Source organism: Sceloporus undulatus, chromosome 8, assembly GCF_019175285.1.
Source record: "Sceloporus undulatus isolate JIND9_A2432 ecotype Alabama chromosome 8, SceUnd_v1.1, whole genome shotgun sequence".
NCBI classification, from domain to species: domain Eukaryota; kingdom Metazoa; phylum Chordata; class Lepidosauria; order Squamata; family Phrynosomatidae; genus Sceloporus; species Sceloporus undulatus.
The window spans coordinates 27329773-27344409 of NC_056529.1; the positions used below are offsets into that span (position 1 = coordinate 27329773).

The window sequence follows — 14637 nt, forward strand, 5'->3', positions numbered from 1 at the left end:
GGCAAGACACTGTGGTGCCGCCAATCAATGCTTGCTTTATTACATGCCACACATTTTAATCAGAATCGATAATCTCCATGATAAACAATTAAACAATTATTCCTCACTCTATTGAGTTTTTCTATTAAAATCGATGGGTGCTGAGAGAGGGCACCGGGTGAAAGTTCTGTATTCAGGTACCTGCATTTTCTTTTGTATCTCATACAAAAAGGTTAACCATTTGCTGGCCGCAAAGCTTTTCTCCCTTGGCCCAGGGACTCGCTGATTTATTTAATCCTGATGATTCCAGGTGATAGGAGCACAAGAAGAGAGATGTCAGATAGGCTGCATTTGCCCTAAAATAGTGCAGATTGACAGTATAGGAATAAAAAGTAGTGTATTCAGCCATCAGTTGACTTGGAGGCACATTCACACACAGGCAGCCATGGGTGAAGGTTGCAAAAGCAGCTGTTTTCCTAGGAGGATCCAGGGCAAGAAGTCGGCCAAGCTCAGGATTGCCCACCTTGAATAACTCAGTCTTAGGGGAATGTCTCTCCAGGCATCTGCTATCTGATTTCATCTTTTAAATCTTAATATGTCGGACTTTATACTAGGGAGCTTACTTGCTAATTAGCTTACTTGCTGTTCACCGCTATGATCTTTGGAATAGCGGTATATAAATAAAACATATTATTATTATTATTATTATTATTATTATTATTTAGATCTTAGCAATGGATGCCCTTGCTTGATCATTTACAGAGTTCCCCTTTGTAGTTGCCCCTTTTCTTACCATGTTTCTCAAGAAGTCACCACACTTACCTGGAGATAAAGGGAGGGAGAGGTGTAGTACTGGGCATTCCTATTTCTTCCCAACTTAGGCCTTGTCTACATGGGTGACTTAACCTGAGTTCCCTCTAGGCTCCTTGCATCATGCTTACACAGTGCAGGATCAAAACCCTGGATCAAGTCCAGACTGTTTTCACGTCACCACGCTCCATTTGGGACATCTCCCCCCATCCCACATTAAAATAATTCACCAATTGCTATCACAGTCCCCATGACTTGCCCAGTGCCACCCCTATGGGTATAAGTAGGGCTGAAGTCTAGAACAAGGTGCCTGGCATCAGTAGCACGGCTGGGCACCTCATTCTGATCTCAGAGGGCGCAGAGTAGAACTCATGGAAAGCTAGCATCGTCGCTGGAGAAAAGAGCCAAAAACCTGCAAGATAAAGGGCAGATTTGGAGCCAGACAACTCAAGGAGCAGCCGGGAGTATTCTGGCAAGTGTAGATGAGCTCTTAGTTGACATGAATAATAACATAGGAAACACACCACCAACAGTGGCCTGAACTCTTGTGGAGAAAGGATAAAAATCGCTATGATAGTAAAAGAGAACATCTGCAAATATGCCTGTAGCAGCTATAACTCTTTGGGACTTTATGGTCGACGCCACAAAATTAGGCAGCATTTTTAGTGTCACCTGGGCTTTCAAGTCTGCAGAATTTCAGCTTTGAAAAGCAAGGAATTCTGTTTTTTCCTTCCCCCCTTCTTCAAGCCTCTTCTTTTCTCCAGTCCTGGTAACTTTGGAAAATTGAAGTCACCTTTCCATGTTTAGAGAGCACCCAATGGACTAAACAGAACAGCGGATTCAGACAACAGCTAGCAACAGTGCATAGTGCAAGCTCCTGTGCGGATAACCATCCACGCAGGCTGGAAAAAAGGGACAGAATAAAACAAAGAAATTGCTGTCTCATACATACCAGTTTGAGTCAGGGTTCAGGACCTTCTTGGGCAAAGCTTGCTTCATCTCTCAGATTGCTAGCCTCAGCCAGTATTGATTCCCTTCTGAATGGAAACGGCAAGAGTTCCCCTAACCTTGGCAGCGTTTAAAACGCAGCAGTTGCAAAGCCTGTTTTCTTGCATTTCAGCTCCATAAAGGGAAAGCTTCCTAGAGGCACTTTAATACCCAGGAAAACAAAAGATTGTTCTGGATGGAGCAAAACAGCCTTTTCTTTTGCAGTGGTTTTGCATCAATATGCAAGAATAGTAGGGCTGAGCAGAACTAGGTTTGGAGGTGTTCTATCGATGTCCTAAGGTTTCACTAGCTCAAATAATCCTGTGGGGAGTAATGGAGAGTTTCTGTTCCATTTCAGAGCGGCCAGCCCCTCCAAGGGACCTGAGAGTCCCCCAGTCTGAAGTGACGTCTCGGAGCTTACAGCTGCACTGGGTTCCTGGAAGTGATGGGTCTTCACCAATACGTTACTTCACCGTGCAAATGAAAGAGCTGCCAGATGGTGACTGGAAAACGTATTCCTCATCTATCAACCACGAAGCTAGCTCCTGTACAATTGACAGGTATCCACACAGAGCCTCACAGCTGGAGATGGCAGAAAGCTCAGCTTACCTTGACATAGATAGCCTCAAAGCACCAAAGAGACTCTTCTTTCACTGTAGAGAGGAAGAAAAACAAAGGCAGGGTTTCAAAGCTCCCATGGAGACCTGTGCACTCAGCTCATGGCTCAAAGGGTGAATCCTGTAACTCCTTCCATCCAGTTTTTCAAAACTAGACACGTTAAAATCTAATGCTGAGCTTTGTGCTTCTTGGTAGTCATCCAGGATAATCTATTAGGGTACCAATTAATATTTATTTATTTATTTCATTTATTTATAAAATATATCCCCCACCTTTTTCTTGGGCTGGGACTGAAGGTAGGTTAAATGTATAAGATTGTTGAAAACTACCATGGTATAGTGCAGTGGTTCCCAAACTTTTGTCCTCCAGATATTTTGGACTTCAGCTCCCAGAATCCCCAACTTTTGGCCAAACTGGCTGGGGCATCTGGGAGTTGAAGTCCAAAACACCTGGAGGACCAAAGATTGGAAATCACTGGTATAGTGGATTGAGCACTAGACTAGGACTCTAGGACACCAGGGTTCAAATCCCTGCTCAGCCATGAAAACCCAGTACATGATACTGGACAAGTCATACTCTTTCTGACTTAGATTAAGGCAGTGGCAAGCTTCCTTTGAACAAATCTTGCCAAGAAAGACCTAGAAGAGTGTTACTGTAACCCACAGCACAGAACAAGATTTTAGTCCTGATATAAATTCTTTAGTTGTTTCCACTGCACTTTGAATTACCTATAGATAGTGCTGCTTGACAGTTCATACAGGTGCATTACATATCTGACATGCTTTGGACCACTGTGGACTTGAGCACTTCTCATGTTAGATTTGCTCATCTGTATAGAATGAGTCCTGTACCAAATTCAAGCCCTGAATGTTCACAATTGTGATAGTGGATAGACCAAGTGCTGCAGTCCTAGATCTCAACCTTTTATGGTGTTACCTTCATGGTGTTTATGGTATTATTTTGCATCTTAACAAATCTCACAGAGATATAAAGGTAAAATATGCTAACCCATTTCTCCCCTATTTTTACTAGAAAATAGTATTATTCCTCTTTAAAAGAGGAAAGGGAAAAAATAATGGAAGCAATCAATAATTAAAACGTCGTCTCATACATGGAGAGCAAGCATTGGGTAATTACGGTGCAACTAAAAGGTCCTATTCATCAGTAATGTTGCTGCCATGCTGAACAAAAAGCAATAAAATGGAGAGACGCTGTATGACGGAAGCTCTAATTAACATTGCATGTGATCTTATCTAATTAAGCTTTATTTCTTAGCGAAGGGATCTTGACCAGGGAGAGGGCTTCTGCTGGAAAATAAGCCTTCCTATTGAGGCATGTAGAAGGAGTGTTTCAATACACTTTCCATCTATGTAGAGAAAAGTGGCATGTGGAAAGCAGTATTTGGCCTCACAAAAAAGTCAGGGAGCATGGAGAAAGTGCTTCTGATACTGCAGTAAATAATAATATTCTAATACAGTTGCCCCTCCTAAATTGCGGATCTGGGATCCATGCCCTCGAATATCTACAGAGGGGCAACCTCTGCTATTTCCAGTGGTGCGGACGTGGGAGCGCCCCATTCAAGGCTTGAATAAGCATGAGCCTCCATTTTCACAGGTGTGAGTCTGGAACAGATCCCCGAGAAGATGGAGGGCCAACTGTGCATCTATCAGGAGGCCATGCTTTACCACAGGAGGCATGTAGTTTGATGCCTGTCTATATAAATCCATCCTTCCTTTGTTCCAGCGTTGCAGAAGCGAAGCAGCACAAACTCTCAGCTCTTCTCAGTGGGGATGTCATTTTGTCAGAAGGGAGGGCAAGATTTTAACCCCAGACAAATTGTTCTCCAATTGTTTTCGCATAGGTTCATTGGCAAGCTATCCTTTTTTCTATTGCTGAGCTCTCCAGCAGTCCAGGAGAATCCAAAATCCTTGTGAAGTCCCCCTTTCTTTTTTTTGGCAGTGATTTGTTGAAATTCATTCCCATCCGTGCAAGGAGATTTTGTCTCTGTGAATCCTTTATCTTGTTTTCAGATGAAATGAGGGCAATTTTATCTGTATTGCCATACTGAGGAATGAAGAGATAACATCACCCTGTTTAAGCAGCAGCATCCAGCCTTCATTAGATTCTGCTGGAATTAAGATTCTTGTACTAAAGCCACCTTCTCCCTATATGGACTTGCCAGTTGCTGCTCCTTCTTCCCCATCCACGCACCCCACACCCTGCTGATAGCCATCCAAATTTGCTTAATTTTGGCATGGAGGGGGTTGGAATTGATAGGGAAGAAGACTGGATGATAAAATGTAGACTTTCGGTCCAGTGATCAGACAGTTTGATGCAGTCTTTACAATCTGCAGATGGAGCGCCTATCTTCTTCTTGTGATAATTTCCTCAAGCAAAATGGGCTGCAGGGAGTAAGGAACGATGAATCTGTGTCTTTGCTTCCCATTGCATTTCCATTTTTCTCTTCCTGCGATTCTCTTCCTCTTCCTGAAATTTTCCACTTGGGTGTCCGAGATAATGCCACGTTTGCTTTCTGATGGTTCAGTATACACAAACTTTGTTTCAGGCCCCAAATGACTTAAGCATATTGTATATAAAATTACTTTTGGGTTACGTGTGTAAGGTGTAGATGAAACATAAATGGATTTCATGTTTAGACTAGCATTCCACCTCCAAGGTATCTCATTATGTATATGCGAATATTACAAGATCTGGAAGACTCCAAAATCCAAAACGCTTCTGGTTCCAAGCATTGGAACCTGTAATTGAGTTGCAACTCCCCAAATCCCTTGTCACTGGCTATGCTGGCTGAGGCATCTAGGAGATGCAGCTCAGTGGCATCTGGAGGGCTGTAAAATTCCTCTCGAATGTGCATGTGTGAGAAGCCAGGCCCTGTTCTTTGGGATCAATGCAGCCGTCACTAGCTAATACCAAAAAACAAGGATCACATTTACCACCCCTTTCTGGAGAGTATTTTTCCTGTGGGGATGCCTAAGAGCCGTTTTATATGCTGTCCATCAGACAGCGTCTTATCCCTCTGTGATTAATCAGCCATCTCCAGTAGTTGTCCCTGTCCTGCTAGTTGGCTGAATCGGACGAAGGCCCTGGACTGGCTTTAACCGATTAATTAGCTAAGCTTATTATGTGCGCCTCTGAACTCCTGCAGACCTTGTTAGCAACTCAAAAGGGAGCCTCCCGTTGGCAATGCTGGAAGCTCTGCCGAAGTCACCGCAGCTGGAAGTCAGCCTTTGCATATCTTAAAGTCACTGAGTACACAGAAAACCTGCAGGGAATCCCCTGTCACTGTCTGTGTTAAATAACCTGAGCAACAGTATTAGTTGGGAATGCAACCGCAATGAAAAATAGCATCCGCGCAGCAGTGTCTAGAGGATTAACTGAAAAGCCTGTGGCTGAAAAGGCCCTCCTGGCTCTCCTTCTGGGGCTGGTTGCCCTTGGATAAGACTTGGGGATATCTCCTACATAGGTGAGAATGGCAGGTGATATTTGACTACTCATTAGGGATTGTGCAGATTCATTAAGACATGAATATGCATCACTTTGGAAGATTGGAATCCTATCAGTGGTTGTCATCTGTTAGTGGTATACACAGTTGTGCTATGCATGCAACATACAATGGTCATATCCAGCAGATGTGAGGCCATTGTGTGTGTGGTAACACATTAAACCAAGAGTAGCACAGGAATGTGCATTACTTCTGTGCATTGCCTTTGCGCATTGCACAGTGGGTTGCCAGCCATGTGCACTGACCATACATTGTGCTATGTTTGTTTGTTTGTTTAAGTTAATTTAATTTAGATCCATTTTCCTCTGAATGGAATGCAGAGCAGTTTACAGCATCAATTAAAATTGAGCAGTTTAAACAGTACAAAATACAAACGTTTTAAAAAGCATTAAATAGTGCATTCAGTTAAAACACTATTTAAATAAATAAATACTGTAAATTTAAAACAAGGAAAATGTTGAAAATACACAATGCATATTTAAACAACATATCCAGTTTCACATCAGTCCAGCCTGGTCAGCCAAGGCCTGTTTAAATGTGTATGGTCTTTCCCTGCCGGCGAAAAGACATAGCAGACACAAACAAAGCAGAAGAGACTGTTGGTTGACTTGTGAAATGGTTTCTCATTAATGTTGAACTGAAGATGTGGTGCTGAAGATGACCTCCCAGGTTTCTTTGCATTGCCCTCCTGCTTAGTAATTCAGTCATGGACAGTATCTTTCTTGAGAATTGTGCAGAGGTCTTTTTCGGAATAAGAGGGACGGTGGGGTGAAGGATGGGGGAGAAAACATGAATCCTTTTAGTGCTGCTGAGTTAAATGTGGCTCCAACCCAAAGCGGGTTACTGTGAGCTGTGCTTAGAATTTCTTTGGGCTGGTGATTTGTGAGGAGGCCAGCAAGAGACAAATGGGAAGAAAGAGTGAGAGAGAAGGAATTTATCCCTGTTTTGCACACTGTTCCACTTTGCAGGCTGAATCCATTCACTTCCTACAAGCTGCGTCTGAAAGCAACCAACGATATTGGAGACAGCGATTTTGGCGCAGAGACGGAAGCAGTCACTACGCTTCAAGATGGTAAGAGCTGCAGCAACCAACTAGTCAGCCTGGGATAGAAGCAAAGAATGGCTATGTCTGTTCAACACTGAGAGTGCATACCGTACTTTATTCTAGGGATATAATGCTTACAAATAGCATTCTCAAAGAGGTAACAAGAAATTGTAGCAATTTTCATCCTACTGTGAAATGGTTAGTCTAAAAACTGCACATTTTTTAAGACTGTTCACAATTCAGGACTTCTTCTGTGGAAAATTTACAACTGTTGTGCGTTTGTAGGAGGGAGCAATTGTGACCCAACCAGTCTTTTCTTCATAGGAGATGACATTGTCTGTGCAGAAAACACTATCCCTGCACAGAAATGTTGTTTTCTGTACAGAAAGTTCTGTTTCCTATGCTGAAAATGCTGTATTTGGGAACATACACTGCACAAAATTCAGACCTTTTGGGTGCAGAAACCAGCATTTGCTTTGCAGAATATTTTGCAGATTTTGCACAGAATAAGTCTCAAACTGTGTAGTTTCTCATCAGTCCAGAATTGGACTAACTGGGGTTTTCAGACATTTGAGACATACATTAATTCCTCAATTCAAAATATTTCTTCCATTCCTAGTTAATTCATTCCTAATGTCCCCCGTTGGAATTTGAGAACAAGACTATCCAGGCATCAAATCCTGGGTTTTGGAAATATGATCTAAATCTGAAGCCTAGCCTCTTCAGTAGTCCAGTTATCCTGCAGTGCCTCCAGATAATGAATCTTGCTGTCAGACGCCCCCAAACTAAATTAGACTCAGCTTGATTGTCTTCCAGGTTCGGTGCTAACTAACCATTATCTTTCCTGAAATTGAATAATTTACCAAGGTGCATTAAAAATGAATGTACAAGTGAGCATATGTTTGGAGAACTTTATTCAATTGCTTTCTCTCCAAATCCACTTCTGTGCTAAATTGTTGAATGAGGGAGAGAGGGCAGGGGCAGAGGGGGCTGCATGTCCAGCGAGCATAAAACATTTTAGCTTGCTAGTTGGTATGGGGAGAAAGCAATTTACCATTGCAAAGTGCGTTTTGTGTCACAGGCTATCTTTGAGTGCTTTTGTTCCAGGTCAGGGAAGACAATAACGGAGCAAAATAATTGCTTCAGTGTACTCTCATACATCCACAACCTTTCTTAATCAGGGCTGGGCGGATAGAGAGTGAGCCACATCCAAGCTGGGCAGGCAGAAATGGACTTGTCACTAATCTACAGGGCAATCCTCCGAGGGTTGTGTGGGGACAAGATGTCCTTAGGTTCATTGAGCAAAAGGGTACTGGCAAACCAGCTAGCGAAGAAGCCAGCAGAGTAGCTCAAGAAGAGCTCGAACTTTACTTACAAGATGGATTGATTACATTGGGAGCAGCCAAGCCAAACTCGAGGCTATATAAGGCTACTTGAAAACCCATTGGTCCATTAGATGACCCAAGAGTTGCTGAAAAAGTACGCATCAGTGAATATAGTTAGCCCTTCGTATCCATGGGGGTTCCATTCCAGACCCACTTACCCCCCACAGATGTCAAAAATCGTAGGTCCTCAAATCCCATTGTTTTTAATGGCAGTGCTATGTGCACAGCTGTGTTAGTGCAGCCATATATGCACACACCACCACTGGGGGAACAGGGAGGAAGCATCTGGGGATGCTCCAGTCCACAGGTGGCGGACTGGTAGATACAAAGGGCTGGCTGTACCAGGTCCTGCTCAGTTCCTCTAAATGTGAGCCAAACTTGAAATGTAATTCACATGCCACTTTTACTTTTGTGTGGTCCTCCACAAATGAATAGGCCCCTGGATGAATGAGAGAGGGGACATAACAAGTGGCCCAGCAGACTTACCCCTAGGGCTTCTTTGTATTTATAACTCCTTTTCTGTTCCCCCATTTCTCAAATGGAAGGAATAGCAAGATAGGGGACTTTCAGGTAAGGCTGGGCTATGCTTTGCTCATTTGGCCATTTTGCAACTTGCTAGTAGAGTTTGCATTCATCGATCAACCAGAAAGTGTGCGAGAGGTTAAAAGCACTTTTTAGTGCCGTGCAAGAAAACATTAGCATATGTTGTTTGGTGTTGCATTGCAATCCGAGCACATCAAACCCACTTAAAAGCACAGAGTTTGCATTGATTCTGCCTTGTGTTGCAGAGCTGGGGGACATTTCTGCAAAATCGGCCATTATTGTTGTACTGAACTGTGGAATCCCACTTTTATGGGAGATAAAAATTTCTCATTCTTACCTGGGCATATCAATTTGGCGGCGGTCCAAACGACTATGCAAGTAGCCCCGTTTAGCTGTCAGTCAAGCCCCAGGGAACTGGCTCCAGATGGAGTTTGGAAAGCAGTTTGTTACACTGTATGGCAGCTGGAGAAGGGGGTGTTGGTTGCTCTCCATGCAGAACCAAAAAGGGCCAAAAGCGGGGGATCTATGCCATTGCCCCGTCAGCCCTTGCTTGGATGTGATCTTTGAATCCCAGTCTTATCTTTAAGGTGCCACTGTTTGCCTCGTCTCTCTTTTTTCTCTCCTTGCTTGTTTGTTTGTTGCCGCAAACAAGCACAACAAATGTTCTGGAACTCCTTCCCATGAATTTTAAGTCCTTCCCCGATCCCCTCCCTCCCCACGCAGACTTGGGCTGAGCTTTAGAGACCCCCGGAACACCCTCTGGCCTCCGTACAACAAAAGCGATTAACAGCAAACGCTTCTCGCCTCCTCAGCAAACTTGGAGGATTTATTTTGCTGAGCAGAAACCGATGCTGCTAGTGGAGCGTTTTAGCGTGGAGAGCTGGGAGCACTTGATAAGCTTCCCCGGCTTTGTCCCTGATACATTCTGTGCATTTGCTGCATAGGTAGGATAGACACTGAAAGCAGGCTTAGGTGGCTGGGCCTCTGAAAGCAGTGGGGAGGGCGGATGCTCACCTGCTCCTCTGCCCCTGGACAGCATAGCAGCAATGCATAGCAGGAAGGAAGGAATTTTGGCTGGCAGAATAGGAATTTTGGATTATTATTATTATTATTATTATTATTATTATTAAAAATTGTTATTTCTGATCATCTTCTTTTTCTTCTTTTAGTCCCAGGTGAACCGCCCAGTTCCGTGTCTGTGATCCCACACACAACATCCTCTGTCCTTGTGCAGTGGCAGGTTAGTAAACTTTTCGAAGGCTGGGTGAGGTCAGAAGATGATGTTCTGTTTATTAAGAAAGGCCAGAACACTACTTCGCCAGGTCAAGACAGTGCTGAGAATGCATGCTACTTGCCAGCTATTTTGGGGTTGGGGGAAAGAGTTGTACATCTTTATTCTTTTAGGGCCCTTTCACATTGCACATTTATCGATTTGTAATTCCACTGTGACTGCCATGGGAACATCCTATAAAATCAAATCATAGAGTTGGAAGAAAGCACAAGAACTGTCTAGTCCAACCCCCTGCCATGCAGGAATACACAGCAAAAGCACTCCTGAAAGATGCTCATCCAGCCTGTGCTTAAGGATCTCCAAAGATGGTGAGTCCACCACCTGCTGAGGCAATCTCTTCCACTGCTGAACAACTCCTACAGCAAAAAAAAAGGTTTCCTAATGTTTCGTCGGAATCTCTTTTCTTGTAATTGATTGGTTTTCTAGTCTCTGGAGCAGCAGTAATCCTGGGATTTGAAGTTTTAGGGAGGAGTAGTCAGAAACCTCAGCCAGAGAACTCTAGTATCTCCCCAGGCTACAAACCCCAAGATTTCATAGGCTGTGTCATGACAGTTAAAGTGGAATCATAGTGCTATGGTTGTCTAGTTTGAATGGGCTCTTATATTCCTGAAGAGGACACCAAGATATGAGCACCCACAGAGGTAGATCTGTAAGCCCATCCTACCTAAACAGAATAGTTATGCTGGCTGGGGATGATGAGATTCATAGGCCTCAATCCTGTTGTTGGTCCCAACTAAAACGGACCCACTGAGTCAATGGAATTAACTATGTGTTATCTCATCATTTAACAATTCTTTCAATGGATCTAACCCTTTTGGATTCTAGCCATTGTTTGCCATACCTGCAGAGTAAGGGATTAGGGAAGGTTGCTCCAGGATCCAGATCACAGTAAAATTGTCCTGACTGTACAGTGCAGTCTCCCTATTAGACCAGAATTCTGTTGGCGACATACGCAGGCGAAATTACAAATTAGACCTGCGTATGTCCTCCTTTGGTCATTTTAGAGGGAAGTATCAATCAACTCCATCCACTGAGATACCTTGCTCCCCACCTGCACCATCTACCTCCCTGCCACCTGGACACTTCCATGGCCATTTAATGCCTGGAGGAAGGTTGAGCGGCAAAGTGACATCCAACTGTGCTCTTGCCGCCAGACACATGAAGAAGAAAACATTCTCCTGGAATCTTTGGGGATTATTGGAGGAACCTGGGAGGTAAAAGATGATGATATCTTTATGTGTCTGGCTGCATGGACACAGCCAGATGCCTCCTAGCCACTCTTACTCCTCCTCCAGCCATTAAATGGCCATGCGACAGGGGTGCCCAAGTGGCAGGAAGATAGGTGGCATGGGCAAGGTATCCACAAGGTTTCTGTGATACCTCTGACCACAGTGATCCAAAAAGGACATACGTAAGGAGGTAGGTGTTCCACTAAGGGAGAGGTGCAGGGAGCCCAACCTTTCCTGGTAGAGCTTTATGCTCCATCAGGATCTCAGCGTTACTATTATGTTACAGCTGCATCCCCGATGTTGTCTCTGTCTCTTACGCTGCAACTTAGCTTGCACAAAAGCAATAACACTCTCGGTTTCAACATACTGAACAAACGTGAGGCAAGTTGACTGTGTTTACCCAAGGAGCCATGTGTAGGTATCAATCAGCGACCCACCTCTCAATCAGTCGCACAATAGAACGGACAGAAACAGGAGCAGAGGAGAATGAAGTGGCACATGTAGGAAGAAAGGTTGATCCCGTTGATAGATATTGGGTGGATAATGAATGCGAAATAGGTAGTAGTTTAGATAATTGGGTGCTTTTTATTTCATGAAAATGTAATGGGATAGTTGCACCCAAACCACATCAAGGGAATTGAAGGCAATTACATGTCATTACTCCGCTTATGTTATTTGGGTACTCAGCAATTTAGGCAGACTGTAGCTTTCGAATAAAAATGGAAAATAAGCTTATAGTTAGCTAAATGGTGAGGAAAACACAGGCAACATCCAAGTTATTTTGGGTTTCCCTGCGCAAGATGACATTTTAATGGTTTTGGAGGGGATGTGTGAAACAAAATTAGGTGCTGATGTGTTAAGTTTCTTGGCTGATTGTTTCAAAGCCACCTAAGAATGAATGGAGACGGTTCTGTTGAAGAAACTGGTGACTCTGTGGCTCAGGAGTGATGGTCTGAATTCCTGTTGGTGTTAGAGTTAATGCTTCGTTCTAGTCCATTTCCTCCTTTGAGCGGAGAATTTGTCCAGGTTGCACAGTGTAAACAAATTGTTGTGATTGTTTTCTCGAAACTGCACTGACTGCCACTCATCATCACTTTACCTGGCTCTGCAGAGCCTCTGGGCCCATCTTAGAAAGAGAGAGAAAATCCTAAATAATCCATTACATCAAAAACTGGGGAGGTGTTTTCTTTTTCATAAAAGACAGATAAGAGCAAGATGCCCTGACCTTTCAACAGAGTACTTTTTCCAAGGCAGAAGTATGATTATCAAGGCAAAGAGGAAAGATCATCCCATGCCATTTATCTCCTAGGCCTTTTTGTGCCTTGTATCTTAATAGCTTCCGATTCTGATATAAGATCCGAGCTCCAGAGAAAATCCTACTGGCTCTCTTTTGAATAGGGACTTGATATTAATCTGGAAGGGTTTTTTATGGATGAGAGAAAGAAAAAGAATTTAAGGCATTCTATGGAACCTTCATTATCAGAACCTTGATTATCTAAAATGAGAAGTTAATTGAATTGGCAGAATGTCCCTTACCTAGATTCTGATCAAGACAGCCCCATCCAAACAGCCTTTGTGCTTATTCAGATTTCTAATTAACCACATGTTGAATATGTTGCTCCAGGCTGTTCAGAAAGGCAGCCTTGGGCAGGAGATATATTGCAGCATTGTCCCAAAAAGTAACTTTTCCAAGTTCTTCTCATGGGACAATTTTAGATGGAGTTGCCCAAAAATTATGGCTCGCAGCTCACTATGCAACCTTTTCTGCTACTAAATGGATTCCTGTAATCTCCCATGCTTTTTAACATCTACCCTGAGCAAACATCTTGGAAGAAGATGTTCCTGTACACTGTATTACAAGAATAGTGAGACAAGGTTCTTAGATCATATGGAAGGCTATGGCTTCACATTGTCTCCCAGGATCTTCTCTCACTTTGTGACCACACAAAACTGACTGAGAAGTTTGTACTGTCCTGATGGATTTGCATGGCCTCTTTCCATATTGATTTTATGAGGAATTCTGGACAGACCCCTTTTGGTGATGCAAATAACTTTGGCCGTGCTGGCTGAGAGATTCTGGGAGCTGCAGTCTACCAAAGTGACCTTTTCCAAGATGTGGATAGATGCATCTTGTTTGAAAACAAGTCAAGCTGTGGGGTTATTTCAGCACTTAACAGAAATGTTTTTGTTGAAGTTTTGGTTGTCTTAACATGGGGCACAAATGGATTCCCGAAGCCTAATGCATTTCTAATGGAAACCTCTTGTAGCCTCCAAAGGCTGAGAGCCTGAATGGCCTTCTCTTGGGATATCGCATTTATTACCGGGAGTTGGAGTACGAAAGCACGGGATCAGGACCCGAGTCCAAGATCATTAAAAACCTATCAGCTTTACGAGCAGAGCTTACACGTGAGTAGCTGGTGTGCAAACGTTTGTGTGCGTTGCTCTTTTCTTTCAGTCTGACCATTTACTGTCCTCCCTGTATCCTGAGACAAAGCTTTAGAAGGAAGGATGAATTGTTGGCCATTTCAATTAAGATGGCAGTTGTTAAAACATTTAATGGAGAGGAGTGATTTGCACTTGTTCTGATGTTTATTCTGCTGCTTACCTGATAGGGATATGATCTGTCCAGGGAGGTCATCCAAACAGCACTTTATTCACTCATATCCCCCTCCCTGCCTCTTTGATGCACCACATCCTCAGTTATTTCTTGCTTTGAGCTGTTTCCATCTTGTGGCTACCCTGGTAGTAAATCAGGTGTCCAAAACTAGCTTGCCTAGTCTATCAAATTAAAGGCTTTATTGATTGGGATGGGGAGAATAAAGGGCGAAGGGAAAAAACAGAAAGCCTCAGCTATGTGGTGGAGTTAGAACGTCGCCTGCTGTGCCGTCGGAGGAGGTGTTGCATTCCAGGTGTATCAACAGCTTATGTGCAAAAGAAGTCACAATGTGGAAATTCAGCTGTCCTTCCAGTGTGTGTCTGATTGTCTGTGTATTTATATTTCAGTCCTAAGGTTTGCAGCTTCTGTAATAATACAGTACCAGCATGAGTAGAGCAGGATTTGGGGGAATTCTCCTTCTCCCAGGCCCATCTTCCTTGATGCTTGTTTGTCCAGTCATGTCTAAGAACATTCCGTGCCCTCTTCTATTCCCTTGTATTGTGCCAAGGAAGAGGAGGGAACCCTTGTGACTGATGATCTTTTGGCATGTTATTTAAAAATTGATGTGGCT

The 14637-nt window shown here is 43.4% G+C and overlaps 1 protein-coding gene across 6 annotated transcripts in view; it reads left to right on the forward strand.

Moving 5' to 3' along the window:
* SDK1 (sidekick cell adhesion molecule 1) overlaps positions 1 to 14637 on the forward strand; it is a 455695-nt gene that overhangs the window by 378669 nt on the left and 62389 nt on the right. For all 6 annotated transcript variants that reach the window (XM_042438052.1, XM_042438056.1, XM_042438054.1 and 3 more), the window contains 4 exons: positions 2135 to 2336; positions 6886 to 6989; positions 10060 to 10130; positions 13678 to 13816. In XM_042438052.1, the coding sequence (XP_042293986.1) occupies positions 2135 to 2336; positions 6886 to 6989; positions 10060 to 10130; positions 13678 to 13816 (516 nt within the window). The remainder of the gene's footprint in view (positions 1 to 2134; positions 2337 to 6885; positions 6990 to 10059; positions 10131 to 13677; positions 13817 to 14637) is intronic.